Source organism: Rhinatrema bivittatum, chromosome 2 (genome assembly GCF_901001135.1).
Source record: "Rhinatrema bivittatum chromosome 2, aRhiBiv1.1, whole genome shotgun sequence".
NCBI lineage: Eukaryota > Metazoa > Chordata > Amphibia > Gymnophiona > Rhinatrematidae > Rhinatrema > Rhinatrema bivittatum.
Genome location: NC_042616.1, coordinates 413,676,010 through 413,694,943, shown reverse-complemented (window position 1 = coordinate 413,694,943; position 18,934 = coordinate 413,676,010). Strand labels below are relative to the sequence as shown.

Genomic DNA, 18,934 nt, shown 5'->3' with positions numbered 1-18,934 from the left:
CCTCTGCTGCACCACGCCCTCCCTACCTGATCCTGCTCAGGCACGGGAGTGTGCTTGTGTACTCTTGTGGAGGGGGATGAATCAACGCCTTCCAGATCCTCACTAACAATTTTCTGCCCAGTAAATGCTGCCACTACTCTGAAACCCTGGCCAAATCAGTCCAAGGAACAGAAGCCAATGTGAAGTCCAGTTTAGCACAGCACTGTGGCTACAAGACAGAAATGGCCTGGAAAGCTTTGCTTTTCAGTGTGATTTCATTTCCCTTCAAGTCTGATGAGGGCATGGATTCCTGAGCACAGACAGCAGGGCTAGCCCCCATCTGAGAGGCTTGTGGAGCCTGATCTATGGGCTGTTGGGTTAGCGTGCACCTCGGGCCATGTACATACACACCCAGCGTCAGTCGGAGCAGATACCATTTCCCATCGCCCGGGAAGTGAAGCATAAACTCACCTAGCGCTGATGCGCCGGGGGCTCTGGGAGCTAGTCGCTTCTTGGACTTGGGGCTGCTCGTAGGTGTGATGCCGTACCAGGGGTGAACGGGCTTCCCAGAGTTCTTGCCCCCCTCCTTCGCCATCTCTTCATCCTCTTCATCGTCCTCGAAAGGGTTGTAAGGTTTGGGCTCTGGTGCGGGCTCCCCCTCCGTGGGTCTGTCCTCTGGCTCCTTTGCTGGGAGGGTGGGGTTCCCATCTTGTCCTTGCTCTTCAGCAGCCTTCAAAGCTGCCTGTCCACCGCTGCGTGGAGGAAGGGGAGCCATCTTCTTCTTGGAGTCTGACGGGACTAGTGCCATCCAGGGAGGATCCTTGTGTCTTTTCTCATCCTCCGCTCTTAGTGGCAAATAAGTACAAACAATACACAAGAACAATGAAGAAAAGAGTGAGACAGTGTTGGACACAAAAAGAGGTGAGACACTAAGGTAAGAGTCAGAAAGAAGGAGAGGGGATAACAGCAGAGAGGGAGCGAGAGAAAAGAACAAGTCAGAGGAAGAGGAGGACATAAAAGATAACAGAATAAAAGTCAAAGGGAAACAAAGAATGGAAAAACAGAAGGTGAAAGAAAACAGATGGAGAGGAAAGGGATCCTGTACCTTTCTGAGGACCTGGGCCTCCCTCTTGGTTTTGGGACAGGGGGACTCGTACCTACACCAGATAAATAATGAAAAAAAAAAGAAGACAAATACCTCTGACACAATTAACAAAACAAGTGAAAGAAATGATGTTCTAATCTAGAAAAATGGAACCAACTACAACCATGGGAGGGACGTGTACCAGCAGAACAGCCTTTGTCAGGCCCCTCTGGGGCTGCCACCGAAGGTGTCCCACAGGAGGGAGGCATGGGACAGTTCAATAGCTTATCCAAATTATTCTGCAAAACATTAGCTAACCAGCGGCATTTCACAGTGTCTGCACCCTCATAAACTCAGTTCCTCCCCCCTTTGTTGCATATACACAGAGAGCAAGTTTCAAAGGGATCCCCACAGATAAAGAGCATTTTACTTGCATAAGTTGCTTTTCTGAAAATTGTCCTCTTTGTATGCAGGTGAAAGGATGCACACAGTTCCACCACCCACACACTGCACTGTAGTGGAGGTATTCCCAGGGTAGGATTAGGTAAGAGGAGTAAACCACTGGTATAGTTTTCAATTTTCCAAACTGTGCAGGTGGTTTTGGCCAGAAAACGTGTCTGCAGAAAAAAGCAGGTGCAAATCTCTGCAGGTCCTTTCCCTGGGGTGATTTTCATTGTAAAGTTATGCACGGATTTTTCCTTTGAAAGTTAGTGCTAAGACCATGGGTGAATGTAGCCAGAGACTTTTGCAGTAAGGCGGGCAAGTTTGAAAATTGCTCCCATAAAAAAACCCTTCCTCCATATTCTCTCTTTTCCCACATGGTCTAAGCTCCCTCAGGCTATAGTTTTCCACACATATGATGTGAAGTAGGGATTAAGCAAAGTGAAGAACCAAGGAATCCACCACCCCAAACAGCTTGTTCCTGATAGGTATGCTACCAACATACAGTGACCCTCTCTAATCCGTGCAAACCCTTAGTTTCTCCTCTGAAGAAATAGGCTCATAATGACCAAATTATCGTCTCTTCTGATCAATTATGTTATTTCTGGGGATGCGAACCTCAGACCTCGACTTAGTTTTTGGGTACTTGCCAGGTTCTTATGGCCTGGATTGGCCACTGTTGGAAACAGGATGCTGGGCTTGATGGACCCTTGGTCTGACCCAGTATGGCATGTTCTTATGTTCTTACCTACAATCTGGTGGCCATGGCTTCAAGGACTGAACCCCATAAAGTGCTAATACCACCTATCTACTCACTCCCACAGCCCACAGTCTTTTTACCATTTGTTAACTGGACCATTCCATGAGGACTCTGCTCGACGGCGGCATGGAGAGGGAGTCTTGGTCGTGGGACAGGTGTTGTGCTGGAGGGCTGTATAGCCTCCACAGTCCTCCTGGGAGCAGGGACAGGACGGGTGTCCTTGGTTGCCCCCACAGGCAGGCTGTTACCGTGGGAGAGAGGTTCTGCCTGCTCCTGAAGAACAGCTGGTTTGTTGGGCAGCAGAGGTTTCTGTGAGGTTTGGGGTGGAGGCCTGTGCTGGGAGCTGGGTATTCTTATCTGATTGTCCAGCTGCTGCATGGATGACACTGAGATCTCTGAGGAAGAGATGGCAGCTTGGGAATTATCCACTTTTTCTGGCTCTTTGGTGCTTTCCTCTTTGGCAGGAGGTGGGTGAGACCTCCATATAGATACAGTGAGTTCTGGTATCTCACCCCCAGCTCCCAGATCCTTCTCTGCAAGGCGTTGATCCAAGCCCTCATTCTGTGCCTCTGTAACATCTGCATCCTCTTCTGTCCTTGCAGCGACCACCTTCTCTTGCTCTCCAGGACTTGCAGCCATTCTCTCTGTTGGTTCATTCTCCATCTGGTGGCCTGGCATGCTGCGCCTCTGACTTGCAGGCACTTTTACGGATAGCCTGGCTCGATGGTGGGTACACACAAAGGTTCCATCTTCTGGGCCCGGCTTGTATGATCCTGGAAGCAGTGTGCTGAAGCACTCTTTACACCTGAGGGTAGGAAAAGAAAATTATTCCTTACCTGCTAATTTTCATTCCTGTAGTACCATGGATCAGTCCAGACTGTAGGTTATGTCCCCCTTCCAGCAGATGGAGTCAGAGCAAAAACTGAGAGGGTGGACCCTCATAACTGGTGCGTCCTCTGTAAACCTTCAGTATTAAGAATATCCAACCAATAAGGAAAAACACCTTGGATGGATCAATACAAAATTGAATATCAACTGTAAACAAGTCTAAGCAAAAAACTTGCAACCTGAACTCTTAATCAATCCCATAATTACACAGTCGAGTTGAAAGATTATCCCAAAGAACCCCCAACCATCCGTAGGCTGGGCGTCTGGACTGATCCATGGTACTACAGGAACGAAAATTAGCAGGTAAGGAATAATTTTCTTTTCCCTGTACGTACCAGGATCAATCCAGACCATGGGATGTACCAAAGCTTCCCTAAGGAGGGTGGGCCACTGATAGCCCAGCTCGAATGACCTGAGCCCCAAAGGAGCCCATGATCGGTGATTGAAGATTCAAGCGATAGTGACGCGCGAATGTGTGTAATGACTTCCAGGTAGCCACTCTGCAAATCTCCTGCGGAGAGGCCGCTCGGCTTTCTGCCCAGGAGGCTGCTTGAGCTCGGAGAGAATGAGCCTCTATACCGTCTGGCGGTGGACACCCAGCGCCAACGTATGCCATAGAAATTGCTTCCTTTAGCCAGCGGACAATGGTGGTTTTAGAAGCCTGGTTTCCCTTCTGGGGACCACTCCAGAGGACAAAAGGTGATCCGATAAATGGAAGCATTGGTAGCCTCCAGACATCAAAGGAGGACGCACTTGACATAGAGGTGTCTAAGCTCTCTGGAATCCTAGTCCTGGAAGGCGGCAGCTCCACCAACTGATTCAAATGAAAGAACGAGACCACCTTTGGTAGAAAAGATGGTACGGTACACAAGGATACCCTGCTCTGAAATTCTGCAAGCAGAACAGATAGACACCAGGAATACTGTCCTGAGAGTGAGGTCTTTGAGGGTAGTTCTCTTCAGAGGTTCAAACGGTGGACCGCCTAGAATTCGAAGGACCAAATTCAAGCTCCACGAAGGACCTAAATTGCGTATCGATGGCTTCACATGCTTTACTCCCTTTAAGGACCGGACTATGTCAGGGTGCGATGAAAGAGAAGTTCCGTCCTGAGGATGGAGGGCACCAAGGGCTGCCACCTGTGCTCTGAGAGAATTGTAGGTTAATCCCATCTCCAGACCTCGCTGCAAGAAAGATAAGATCTGGGGTATTGTCGCATGACGTGGAGACTGGCACCAAGACTCAAAAACTTTCCAGACCCGGACATAGGACATGGAGGCGGAAGACTTCCTAGCCTTGAGAAGAGTGGAGATATCAGCGTCTGGGTACCCTCCTCTTCTCAGCCGGCACCACTCAAAAGCCAGGCCGCTAGACAGAAGCAATCTCCCTGGTCGAAAAATACTGGGCCCTGTCGGAGAAGGTTCGGCAGATGTCTCAGTCGAAGCGGGCCGTCCACAGCTAGGGTTGACAGAGTCTGCAAACCATGGCCGTTGAGGCCATTCCGGAGCTACCAGGATCATGGGCCCCTGGTGACTGTATTCTTCGGAGCACCTTTCCCACTAGGGGCCAAGGCGGAAAGACGTAGAGCAGGAGGTCCCGCGGCCACGGGAGGACTAAGGCATCGACGCCCTCTGCACCTTGTTCTTCTTCTGCGACTGAAGAAGCGCAGAGCCTTCACGTTCCTTTGAGTGGCCATCAGATCAAGATGGGGAGTCCCCCATCGCGTGAAGAGGAGTGACACTGCTTCCTGGAACAGCTCTCTCTCCCTAGGATCTAAACGTTAGCGACTTAAGAAGTCCGCTTGAACATTGTGTACGCCTGCAATGTGAGACGCCGCCAGATGGGACAAATGGAGTTCCGCCCACGGCATTAGCTTGTTCATCTCCCGAGCAACATGGAGACTCCTTGTTCCTCCCTGACAGTTGATGTACGCCCCTGTCATTACGTTGTTGAAGAGAATTCGGACTGCTCGGCCTTGGACTAGAGGCAGAAAGCGCTTCAGCGCCAGACGAACCGCTCTTGTCTCCAGATGGGCCACGCTGACTGAACTGGCGTCCACTGCCCCTGCGTTGACTGGCGACTGCACACAGCCCCCCAGCCGGCGAGGCTGGTGTCTGTCGTAATGATCACCCACTGCGGAACCTCTTGGTCCACCACTCTTGGCAAGTGATCCAGGTTGAGCCATCAGGTCAGGCTGTCCTTGGCTAGAGATGAAAGCGGCAGAAGAGTCTGAGATTCCCGAAATACTGACTTCCAACGGGAGAGTAATGCTCTTTGCAAGAGACGCATTTGGGAAACGCTCAAGACACTACATCTATAGTGGAGGCCATGGAGCCCAGCACCTGGAGATAGTCCCAACCAGTGGGAAGTCGGAGGTTCCAAAAGCACTGAATCTGAGAGAGGAGAGAATGGGCCTGAACCAAACATCACTTTGGTGCCGAAATGAGCTCCCAAAACGTTGAGTGACTGCACCTGAGTGAGGCTGCTCTTGGCAAGATTGACGATGCAGCCTAACGACTGGAGGAGAAGTAATACTCTTTCCACTGAGTGCTGGCACAAATCCGTGGACTTCGCCCGGATGAGCCAGTCGTCCAAATAGGGATGGACCAGAATCCCTTCCCTCCGTAGGGCCACCGCCACCACCACCATAACTTTGGTGAAGGTACGAGGAACGGTCGCCAGGCCAAATGGCAAGGCCTGGAACTGGAAATGCTGCCCTAAAATCTTGACAAACCTGTCCCTGAGAGGTCGAGCAAATTCTAAAGCATAACCGTGCCGTAGAATATCCAAGACCCACTGGTCTGAGGTGATTTTGATCCACTCCTTGTAGAAGAGGGAAAGATGTCCTCCTATTCTGGGAACTGAAGAGTGGGCCGGCAACATTTCATTCGGTAGATGTAGCAGAAGCTCCGAGCTGGTCTCCGGCCTCGAAAGGAATGAGACCTGGACTGCGACCTCAAGAAGAAGGAGTCCTGTGAGACACCGGTCTAGTCTGACGACAATGCCATTGGCCTCTGAACAGAGTCCGCATAGTGACGATTTTCCGGCAATTTATGCACTTTACTCTCTCCAAGCGATTTAATGATCTGGTCAAACTCGTCTGGAGCGGACCCATCAATGTCCCCATCTGCATTCCCAAGGAGAAGGTCCTGCGACCCAGAATCCGGCAGATTAGGAGCTAAAGACCCCGAGGAATTAACAGCTGTCCATCCTGACTGTCCCCTAGAGGGATCCAACACCCCTGATGGCCTGGGGATCTTTGCTGGTATAAGTCCCTCCTCCTGCCATTCAGCCTCCGCTTCTAAAAAAAAAAAAAGCTTTGTGCATTAAAATCACAAACTTAGAAGAAAAGGTCTGCTGTCTCTTTAAGGTCCCCCCAGGCGAGGGGCCGCATCAGAAGGAGAGGCAGGCTCTAGGTCAGCCAGTTGCACAGGGCTTAAATTAAGTGTAATAAAAGTACAACATCAGTAGGAAAATGAGAATTCCCTGCCCACATCTGGCAAAGAAACAGGTGCAGCAGGCTGGCTCTCCACATGTGGATACAAAATGGCAATCGAGGCATCAGGAGGGAGGGGGGGTGAGGAGTTGCCGCGGGAATGGAAAGTCCTTCTGTGCCCGGCTGCTGCGAGCGGGAGAGAGAGAACTTCTCTCCGCTCCTTCCCCTTGTACAAGGACCTCGGGTCCTTGTACAGGGTACTGATTAATAAAAAGTAAATACCTTTCCTCTTTTTCCTTTTCCCCTCCAGACAGCCTAAAGTGACAGTGGGATTTTACTTCTCTGACGAGACCCCTGAGGTATGAGGCTTCTCAGGGATGAGAAAGTGACAGAGGGATTTTACTTCTCTGATGAGAGACCTGAGGTATGAGGCTTCTCAGGGATGTGAAAGTGACAGAGGGATTTTACTTCTCTGATGAGAGACCTGAGGTATGAGACTTCTCAGGGATGTGAAAGTGACAGAGGGATTTTACTTCTCTGATGAGACCCCAGAGGTATGAGACTTCTCAGGGATGAGAAAGTGACAGAGGGATTTTACTTCTCTGATGAGACCCCTGAGGTATGAGACTTCTCAGGGGTCTCCACGGGGAAGGGACTGGACCACCCCTCTCCCAGCTCCTCACAGGAACAAGAAATTCAGTGCTGCTACCTGTCAGAAACGACCCGCTCTCCCGTTCAGTCAGAGGAATGGCGCGTCTCTGCAACTGTTAGGCTGCCCAGAGGAAGAAACGGCATCTCAGGACAGCAGGGGGTCGTGGGGGAGAGGTTGGACCACCAACATTCACCCCTAAGGCAGCTGAAATACTGGCTGTAAGAAATAAGTAAACACTTACCCCAAAAACAACAGAATAACATAAGACTGAAAGTACAAGACAGATCTGTCACTGAAAACAAAGTTCTGCCTGCAAGTCTCCAGAGAAGCTGAACACAGACTTTTTTTTTTTTTTTTAACTTTATAACTATGATCCATCCAAGGAAAGAATTGGAGGAAAACAAAGAATAAAGAAATTCTGTAAACTATCCTCTAAATGAACTGGGGAACCGAAGGTGCAACTGCCATCTGCTGGAGTCAGAGAAATACAGAATGTTTACAGAGGGCGCACTAGTTATGAGGGACTGCCCTCTCAGTTTTTGCTCCGACTCCATCTGCTGGAAGGGGGACATAACCCACGGTCTGGACTGATCCTGGTACGTACAGGAAACAAGAAGATAATTCACAATCACAAGACAGATGCACCTCTCCGACTTGCACAACACTTCAGACATGCACCAGACAAGCCATACTTCCTGGGCTAGTCCTATGGCTCAGCAGCACTGTTGTGTGGAAGACCCTAGTTTGATTTCTGCCCCTGATGTCTGCTCCCAGATAAAGGTAATGTTCACAGCCCCTCATTGGAGGGAATCTCAGTCACTACAAAATGGTGGTACCTGCTCACCGGCCTTAGGGTGCACAGACTTTTATGATCTGGGGAACTGATAAGCATGAGCAGCAATTACTACCCTTAATAGAAGACATGGGATTACTACCCTTAACTATTAAGCCTTGATGCCTTTGACACAACTGCAACATTGCTCTCCACTTTGACAGAGCAGAGGAAGTTGAGAGAAACTGGATTCAGACAACCAACATGGGCCCTTACTTTTATGGTCTGTGGTACTGATACACAGACATAAAGGAAAAAGCACAGAACTGCTTCAACAGCCAATTCCATAGGCAATGCACGACAAGCAGCAGTGTCTGAATTTTCAAGAAGGCTCACACCCAGTAAAAGAGAAACACAGGGGTAACCTACAGTGTGGTGGATACTACCATAAGAAGCTTGCTGGGCAGATTGCTGCATTTACTACGTTATGTACCAGGTTCTGAAGGGAACCATAGTCTGAGTCCCAGCCAAGGGCTTCCACTGCAATGGCTAGGTTAGGTGAGAGGGGAGTTCTAGAAACAGAGGGGAAAGCCCCAGGGAGTTGCAAATAAAGGCTCATGCTGAGTACTGTAGCCAAAGTAGACGCTGGTTTTTAGGTTTTCTATTGGTTTATGTATTATTGCTTGTTTTATTTGTTGTTTTAATTGATTTCTTTGTATTTGTTTTTTCTTTTAAATGTTTTATTTGATGTTATATTATGTATGTTTTTATTGTACATCGCCTAGTCCCATGTGTGTTAGGCAATTCATAAATTAATAAAATCTAAATCTGAGCTGGAAGCCCAAACTAGCAGGCAGAAAATGCAGAGTCAGAAATATTTATAAAAACCTCTTACCTGTAGCAAATAAAATTTTTCATATTATCATTATTACTAAAATTCTTTCAGATTCGTTCGTGCAGTTCCACGGAAGCTTTCTTGTTAGCTAGCGACAAACTACTTCACAATCATTCACTCCAATTGGTCCAAAATGACTGAGATCACAGACTTCTTCATACAGGCTGCATAAACCAATCAGATTGCAATCCAAGGCCTAGGGCCACCAAGCCACAAAGTTTTATCACGGGAGGGGTAGTATTATCTTGAGGGGGAGGGCAGGTCGGTGCCATTTTGAAGGTGCACCCCAACCCGGGATCCGCTACTTAATTTTAAAGGTTCGGAAGGATGCGGGAGGGGAAAGGGGAATGGGTGCCTTAAGGGGGGGACTGGGGCCTGGGACCTCTTTTTTGGAATTTAACCTTTTAGGGAGGGGGTGGGGAGGTCGGCAGCTCAGGACTCACTTGCATGTTGGACTTTGCTGGGGAAAGGGGGGCCTCTTATCACTCATTCTATTGGGGAAATCAGGGAAAATGGGGGACTTTGTATGACTTGTGCTACTGAGGGAAAGGGAGGCCAGGGCCGTTGCCGCACACCTACATTTTTTCTTTATCATCACTTTCGGAGAGTTGGGGCCGCCTTGAGTGGAGGCCCCCAGGTTGAGACAGAGGTCAGCCTTGACCCCCACTCAACTTCCCCATGTGGCTGCAGGAGATATTTTTCCATTTTGGAGGCCCAGTAAATGTAATGCGGGAGCCTCGGGACCCGCATTAGGGTCCCAGGGCTCTATTGTTACATTTACAGAAAATTGAAAAGGTGGTGTTTTATTGCAGCTGACCACTTTCTCGGTCGGCCATGACAAAATATTTGCATGAAATTGCCTATGAATGACCTTCTTTGCATGCATTTGCATTATTTTGCATGCAAATTACATGCAAAGGTCATTATAATAGGGGAGAATAGGAGAGAGGGGAGATACAAAATATCACGTATAATCACACGCTGTTTAACGCACATTAGAGCACTAACACTGAATATCCCTGATTAAAGTTATCCGTCTAATGGTAGTTAGATAACTTTAAATAACCAGATATTTTTTTGAATATGTTCGGTTAAGTATAAAATTTTTCGGCTGTAGTTAGCCAGATAACTGTACACATAACTGGGTATAGCTGGTTAAGTAGTGATCCAATGTAAAAAAAAAAAAAAAAAAGAAGATCATGAGCCCATAGATTCTAACCAGACCAACTCCTTCCTTCCACGCATGCTCCAAAGGCTCGGCCCTTCCCCAGGGTGTCTGCTGCCCCCTCCTCAAATCGGCCACATCTTGATTTTAAAATAATAATAGGGCCAAGGGTCAGTGCCTCATCCCCTCCACCCCCCTTTTTTTTTTTTTTTTTTAAATGTTTCTCTCTCCAGGGCTAACCCCCATTCCAACCCTATCCCTCTCATCCCCTGATCCTTAAATGATCTAGGCCCAGCGCTTCTGCCTCTGCATTGCTAGGCAGCCATCAATCTTTTATGTAGTTATTTTAGTTTGATTATAGCTGGTTATGTTAGACCTGCTTCAGAGCAGGTATAAAGTAACCCAGTTAACCCAATATTTGGCTAAGTTAGCCAGATATCTCAGCCCCTCCCCCACAACACCCCTTTTTCTCCCAGCTAAATTATAGCTGGATAACTACTTATCTGGCTACAATTTAGCCAGATAAGTGGCTGAATATGCCACATTTGCCATTTAGATGTGAGTTATCTTTCTAAATGGCTTTTGACTACGGACTGCAATAAAACTCCTCCTCTAGAGGCCGAATATTACTGCTTAGGTGTACAGGGAGGGTGAGTTGCTGGAATATGCAGTGGGAGAAGGTACAGAATGAGCATCAGCAGAACCTACCTGAAGCACTGTCGGTGGTAGAGTTTGCCTTCAACTAGGTAACGCTGAACCAAGTGGACATGCTTCTGGCAGGCCGCACAGGTACTGCTCAGCGAGGTACGTGGAGAAGACACTGCATCGTTCTAAAGAAAGGGAGAAAAAAAAAAAGAAAGATAGCTGGGTATAGAGAGGAACTGCCTCCCTCATTGGGAGGCACATACCCCTAGACCCTCTCTCCTGACACCTCCGGGACATGACATGGAGCTTCGAAAGCCAGCTGCACCTTGTGTCTCTTACCTGTGGCGTGAGCACTCTCTCTGTGCTGGGGACAGTCTTTTTGAGTGCCGGCTCCGATGGAGAGGAAGCAATGGCTGTGCGCTTCATGGAAGTGGAGTGAGGCTTGCCAGCTATCAGGAGACATACAGTGAGACATGTCAGTGAGACACAAGCACACTTCCCTAAAATGCTGCTGAGCAAAGCTTTAAAAGAGCAGATGACTAATCAGCCATGACGGAATGTGGTCAGGGGAAGCCAAATTTACTCTGACACTGCAGAATGAAGTTTCTACTTCACTGACTGCTGGCACAGGACCCTCTTGATCCTGGACATAATCATGCACATAACATACTTGGAAGAGGTCATGGGGAGAAGGGGGGGGCCACACAGTCAGCTTCTTAATATTGGGGGAGGGGCAAAAGTCAGGGACCAGACATCTGATAATCAGTTTTGTTTTTTTTGTAAATTACATTTTATTGCTTCAACATGAAATCAAAAGAACAATACAGCAGTTTATTTTGATTTAATAAAGCAAGTTGAGCATACACAAATTTTCAATACCATTTGTAAATCCTTCAGTTTCTCCCCCTTCTTATAACCCCCACCCACAGAATATACAATACAAATTGTATTACATAATTGACTGTAGTTAGACCAACTCAAGTACCCTCTGTAAGCTTTAAGCATAAGCCAACTAGATAGGAATGAATAAAATATATCTAAGTACAACCCCCAACCATCCCTCAAATATATCTGCATAGCTATGGTCGAGACTGTTGCCATCTCATAAATGGAGCCCATTGCTTTCCAAATTTCGAAAGATTGCCATTTTTATAGCGGTCAATTTATTCAAGAAAAGTATTCTCTCAAATCTCTGGGCGACAGCCCCCAACAAAGGAGGTTCTACAGCCAACAATAAGCTATTTCACATCTAGCTGCAATTAAAATTTGGTGTACTAAGGGCCAGAAAGAAGTTGCTTCCGTTTCAAGAGGTATGTTCAATAAAGCACTTTTGGGAGAAGCTGTTATTTGTAAACCAGAAATCTCAGTAACCAACACAAAGATTTCCCTCCAAAATATCTTTATAAAGGGGACATTTCCACCACAAATGATAAAACTTCTTTACAATCCCTCCAACATAATCCCCCAAAGTCAGGAAAGCTTTGTGAAGACGTTCTAGGGAGAAATACCACTTTGTAGCTATTTTCTGCTATCATCACTAATATAGAGCTTTTCTTGGTGTTGAAGAGTAAATCCTAGTCAGCCTCCTATAATTCAAATCCAAGGACTTGCTCCCACGCTCTCACCAAAGGTGGTTTGACATTCAGCTCTTTATTAAGATAACTATATAAACTTGATATCATTCTCTGCTTTCTATCTGCATTATCAGACAATTCAAATTGTGTTTTACCTAGAAGCAAATCTTTTCGTACCCAACTAGACTGCATAAAATGCCTAAGTTGCAAACAGTAAAATGTGTATGATATGTCTAAAGCCAGGTGAGCAGGCCCGGCCGCGTTGGTGCCGCGGCCGGGCCTGCTCACCTGGCTTGCCCGTCTACCAGCTCCTCACTTGCGGCCCGTCTACCAGCTCCTCCACTTGCGTCCCCGGGCGTCTCCAGGCCCATTGGGGCCTTCCCTCTCGCAGCGCTCCTCGTGCCGGGGCTCAGCGTCCTCCATAGTGTCGGCCCCGCCCCTTGTGCGCACACACAGAAGTCCCGGACATTTAAAGGGCCAAGCACGAGAAACCCATCCGCAGCGCACCCCGATGACATCACCTAAGTCCCGTATATAAGCAGGGCTCAGACTACTGCTCTTTGCCTTGAGAATCGGGTTGACACCGTTGGTGTGTTAGTTTGCCTCTGTTCCAAGTGTCTCCTGTTCCAGCATCTCCAGTCCCAGCGTCTCCTTGCTCCTGTGTCCTTCCCAGGTAGTACCTGTCCGGACTGACTTCTTGGTACTGATCTCTGCCTGCCTGACCATTCTACTGTCTGCCGCCTGGAACCAGCCCTTGCGCTTCACTCGGACACTCTCTTCTGGCCCCCAGTGACCTCTGGGACAACGTACTTGGATAACAACCGCGGCTTCCATGTGGTTAGACCTGCAGGCGCTGCCTGTAATTCGGAGGACCTCTCTGAACTGTTGCCTTTCTGAGGTGTCCGGAGCTTCCGGTTCAGGTCTAGCTTCTCCGCTCTGCATCAGCAGCGCACCCTTGCTCATGGTGGGCACACCTCTCCGATACCTCTCCAGGAGACCACTGGAGGCCCATCTAAGTCCAGGCAGTCCGGGTACCCTAGGGCTCAACCTGCGGAAACCTCGGACTGTTACTGGCGAAGCTCCAGCTACCCTCAGTCTCCTTGTTTGCTCCGCCTCCTGGTGGCAGGCACTCTCTGGGTCTGACAAGAGGGCTGTACCAATCCTGCACCAGGCCAAGGGTCCACCTCCAGCGCAACAATTTATCACTAAGTGCTTAAAAACATATATTATCATCTGTCCACAAATTGCCCAACCTGGAAATTCTCTTATCAAACCAACCCCATGAGAAATATAGAGGGGGGATAGAGTCTGTTTATGCATTCTTTCTAGGGCTGCCAAGTTACTCCAATGTTTTCTTCTCACTTCCATTTTTTCTTAAAGGAGGCCCTAGAAATTAACCGACCTCTAAACAACCGCTTTCGAGCATGCCCAAAAAAGTGAAGGAGTGATATCAGCATTGGAATTAAGCTCAATATACTCTTTAATAACATCTGACAGTTGTTGGCTGAAACGCTCATCAGTTAATAAAGTGTCATTAAGTCTCCAGTATCGGGATCCTTTGTCTATTTCTTTCAATTGTAAATCCAGCATAATAGGAGCATGGTCTGACCATGTGATCACACCAATCTCTACATTTACCACTAAACTGACCAAAACATTTTCCACAAAGAACTTACAGGCCGATACAGTACAGTGCACTCCGGTGGAGCGCACGGTTAACCCGCGTTTGACGCACGGCCAACCCCCCCGAAAATAATAGCGCCCACGCCCTATTAGTTATTCCCACGCAATTCAGTAAGTAAAATGAGCAGCCAAGCCGCACATTTTACTTTCAGAAATTAGCGCCTACCCAAAGGTAGGTGTTAATTTCTGCCGGCACCGGGAAAGTGTACAGAAAAGCAGTAAAAATTGCTTTTCTGTATACCCTCAGACTTAATATTATGGCGATATTAAGTTGGAGGTCCCAGAAGTAAAAAATAATTTAAAAAAAAGAAAATTTTAAATCAGCCCGCGGCTCGTGGGTTGAAAACCGGACGCTCAATTTTGCTGGCGTCCGGTTTCCGAACCTGTGGCTGTCAGGGGATTGAGAACCGACGCCGGCAAAATTGAGCGTCGGCTGTCAAACTCGCTGACAGCCGCCGCACCTTTCAAAAAAGAAGTGCTAGGGACGTGCTAGTGTCCCTAGCGCCTCTTTTTACCATAGGCCCTCATTTGAATACTGAATTGCGCGCACAGAAGAGTGGCCTGCACTCGCCCGCTCTCCCGCAACTTTTACTGTATCGGCCTGATATCGATTTGGGAATAAGAGTTGTGAGGATGAGAATAAAGTGTAATTCCGGGCAACAGGAAAATGTATTCTCCAGATATCCATAAGATCCCATTTTTTTCATCAATGAAGTAAGTTTGGTTCTTTGCTTAGTCCATACCAGCCCACCTATGGCCGAACTGGCCAATGCAGGGGAACAAGTCATGTTAAAATCCCCTGCCACTATTATATGTGCCATTAGCACCTCATCTAAAGTTGCAAGAAAATCAGTATTCCATTGTCGAATAAGCTGATTTGCCATTGTAACCTCCCCTCACTGAGATTGGATAGAGATATACAAAACTGAGATTAGACACCTGGGTCTTGTGTTACAACAGAATATACCCTCCAACCCTTCATAGTTACCCACTTCATAATTAATTGCGTGTTTTGAGATATCAAGTGAAAATAAAGGCACCTGGTGGAATTTGGTATCTGAAATTCCTTCATTAAATCCGTAAAGGACTTAAAGTTGTCCCCATAACCTATGGTCTCTCTTTTCCCATTTATCCACATCTAGGAAGAATGTGTGTTTAGATAGGTCTGGGTTCAGTGACAGAGGAGGTGTGTAAGACCATTGTACATCCAATGTTGTGTTCTCTGGATTGATGGACCTCCGATGCGGAGCGTAACTGATACAGTCTCGCAAGTCACGTTGCCCGGCAAGGGCTCCCCATGAATGGAAGACAACAGTAGTGGATCTTTTAATTTGCTGAGAGGGATCGTCAAGTATTCCACTAAACGTCTAGTAATGAAGTTACCTCCTGCCCCTGAGTCCACCAGGGCAGGAGTCCGAACTGTGACTGGTCCATAGGTCAGGGAGACTGGGAGAGAGAGCAGAGGAGAGGATGCGGTCAGACCCAAGAACCAACCTCCCACCGGGCTGAAGTCCATCCGTTTCCCGGACAAAAGGGGGCAAGTAGAAACATCATGGTCGGGCTGAGCACAGTACATGCACAGACTGCGTTTCTTCCGAAATCTTCTCTCCTTTGAGGTCAAGTGACCATGACCAAGTTGCATCGGTTCATCTATATCAACAGCAGGAATTGCAGGATCTAACCAAGGTGCAGGGGTACTGGCCTGTTTCAACCCAATTAACACCTTAGGCCGGGGTTCCTTCACCTTGTCTCAGAGCTGACAATCAGAGTAGCTAAGACTATCAATTTTTCCAGCGAGTCAGGTGTCTGGCGAGCAGCCAGCTCGTCTTTCAAGCGGGTATCCAGGCCTCTGCAGAAGAGAGTCTTGAGACATCTGGGGTCCCAGTGAAATTCCACTGCAAGAGTCTTGAATTCTATGGCAAATTCAGCCAATGATCTGTTGCCTTGCTTCAAGTCCACTAAAGCAAATCCGGCAACAGACATGAGAGCAGGGTCATCAAAAACAGATTTAAACAAGTCTATAAATCCTTCTACGTCCTGCAATATAGGGTCCTTGCGTTCCCACAAGGTAGATGCCCACGACAAGGCTTTCCCATCCAAGTACGACAGGATGTAGGTAGTCTTAGAGAGATCCGTGGGAAATAATAAAGGCTGTAAAGTGAAATGCATGCTGCACTGGTTCAAAAAGCCCCGAGTCTTCTGGAGTTCTCCGGCAAAGCGAATAGGAGCAGCCAATGGAACAGCAGTCTTTATAGTTACCTCCTGTAACTGACCTTCTTGTGCAGAAGCTGCGCCTTGTATCTTCTGTGTGTGAAGCTGATGGAATGCTGCAGTAAGTTTCTCCAACGTTTCTTGCTGCTCTGAGATGCGTTGAGCCAGGCCCGGTATAGCCTGCAAAGCGGAGAGGTGTGCCGGGTCCATAAGGTTACTGACATCTCGTATCTTAAGCTGGATTCCCAGGAGTACTGCTTCTCCAAATAAGTGGGATCCACTGGAGTTAGCAATCTGTTATGGATCTGATGCCAGATGGGCGGAGACATCAGATAGGAGTTTGCAATCTGTTAAGGATCTGCTAGGGAGTTAGCAATCTCTTATGCTTTGACTCCTGAGAGGGGAGGAGTTGGTAATCTTGCTATGTGCAAGCTCCTCTGGGGGGAGGAGCTAGCCCTCTGTTATGGTTAAACTCCTATGAATGGGAGGAGTTAGCAATCTTGTTGGAAAGCTCTGTGATAGAGCTAGGAGTAGCAATCTGTTGTATACTAGCTCCAGAAGGAGGTGGAGTTAGCAAGCTGTTATGAATCTGTTGCTGAAGACTCCTGGTCGGACAGGAGTAGCCATCTGTTACCAGCGGAATGCTTGGAGAGGACACTCCGCTGTAGAGGAATGTAGATAGGTGGATCCTTGGGCCGATGGCAGATGACTGCGCCCCCAGGAGGATATCCTGAGAGGGACCAGCGGCTAGGCTTGAGTATGGAGACAGACACAGAATTCTTTTATTAGACAGGTAGTAGAACCACCAGAGGTGGCAGTAGTGAGTTGCTACGCCCGGCAGGGCTGAAGTCCCTCAAGTACTGGAATCACAATCCCAGGGTAGCTGAGCTGTAGAGAAACTATAGATAGTGAGTAGACAGGGTATGCTGTGTTCATAGCCAGAACTGGATGACAGATCTCACATAAGGTCTTTAGAAAGCTCAGTAGCTGGAAAGAGTTAGGCCCTCGAGGAGCGAGTACCTGGTTCCAGGGAAAGCTCTGAGAGAACGATGGTAACTCACAATTGTCTGTATCTGCGATAGCTTCCAGGCAGTAGAGAATCTTCAGAGTGTTCAGGAACATGGGCCCTCGAGGAGCGAGTACCGGTTCCTATCGGCAATCTGAAATAGAGAAAAGAGAGCGAGGCCCCCGAGGAGCGGGTACCCCTGCTAAGTCCGAGGAGGCAGAGTAGCTTAGGTAGCGAAACCCTTTGCTAACTCGATCCGTTAGCAATTTCTGAGACCTTTTATATTGGAAGCGGATGACATCAGTTCAGGGGGACGCCCCCAAGGTTTGCACCCTTGCTGGTACATCATTCGGAGCGTGCGCGCGTCCTATGTCATCAGGAACATGGCGGATCCACAGCATCATGCCGCTCCAGGGACGCCGAAGGAAGATGGCAAGACGACGCCGCGGCAGCAAAACATCCATCAGGCCCGGAGGGAGTCGCCACAGTGGTAAGGAGGGCGGAGGGAGGGCGTCGAGCAGCGACGGACGCAACAGGAACTAGCCTAACTCCCTAACTTCCCTTCCTCCCTTTTCCCCCTCTCCACCACGACCCCTAAACCCTACCTCACTACTCTTTTTTTTTTTTTTTTATTTTAAAACTTACCTGCTCCTTTGAGCAGAAGTAAGTTGCACGCGCCGGCCAGCTGCCAGCACACGCTTCCCCAGGATAGGACCTAATGGCCGTGGTCCCGGTCGGACCCTGCCCTCCCCCCCCCCCAGCCCGCTCCTTTCAAGGAGCCCGGCACCTCGGTGCGTATTGGGAGATACACGCGTGGCTGGGCCGTTTTTAAAATGCGCTCGGTGTTCACATGGCCCGGCCACGCACATATCCCCCAGTTTTTGCGCGTGCCGGGCTTTGAAAATTTGGGTTTAAGTTATAGCTATGCAAGTAAGGAACTCAAGGGTGCCTCATCCAGTTGGCAACAAAAGCAGGAACCCCTCAAACTGCTACACATCTAGAGCCGTGCAGCAACTCACCCCACACACACTCAACAATTCTAATAGCCCAGGGCTTCAAAAGTATGATGGGTCTTTGTGATACCAGCGTTTATTGGAAGCTCCTAGATGTCATAACTGCAAATTTACTTTTATAAAATAATTATTTACTGCTAAGACTGCTTTGGTAATGGTTTGGTTCATTCTCTTATATCCTACACTTAGAAAGGAAGTAGTGCGCTGTAGTTCATGCATACGCTTTTGCACACAGCATGGAGCATTACATCATCAATGTGTCTTTTCAGTGATGCACCCAATAAAAAATACAATTATAACAAACACTTGTCTACTGAGCTGTCGGCAGGCATGGCAACGGGCAGCACACTGCCGTAAGATGCAAACGAGCCATTTCCTTACCAGGGGGCGGGTTGCGGAAGTAGTTGTAATACTGGGAGACATAAGTCATGATGCTAAGGCGGTCGGGGATTTTCATGGAGACCATATCGTCTGGATCCAATAATGCTGGAATCCCCAGCTCTTGCTCCGCCAACTCAAACGCCTGAGAGGGAGACAAACAGTGAGAGTAAGGAAAGAAAGACAGCAAGGGGATACACAGCTTTAGTTATCTTAAGGTGGATGTCAGAGCTGATAAACTCAATCATTTCTGTTTCACAGCTGACAATCCCAATGGTTTTGGAAAACTGAAAGACAGCAGTGCTCTGGTATCTCCCACAGAAGAGCTCCAGATGTCAACCAGTCACAGGGAGTA

The 18,934-nt window shown here is 48.2% G+C and overlaps 1 protein-coding gene across 1 annotated transcript in view; it reads right to left on the bottom strand.

The window, feature by feature from the left end:
* Positions 1 to 18,724, bottom strand: part of MICALL1 (MICAL like 1) — a gene marked incomplete at its 5' end in the record, with an annotated part of 72,311 nt that extends 53,587 nt beyond the window's left edge. The window contains 6 exon segments of the mRNA XM_029590138.1: positions 451 to 824; positions 1,085 to 1,136; positions 2,345 to 3,069; positions 10,778 to 10,899; positions 11,054 to 11,163; positions 18,583 to 18,724. Of these exon segments, the coding sequence (XP_029445998.1) occupies positions 451 to 824; positions 1,085 to 1,136; positions 2,345 to 3,069; positions 10,778 to 10,899; positions 11,054 to 11,163; positions 18,583 to 18,724 (1,525 nt within the window).
* Positions 18,725 to 18,934: the final 210 nt, after the last annotated feature.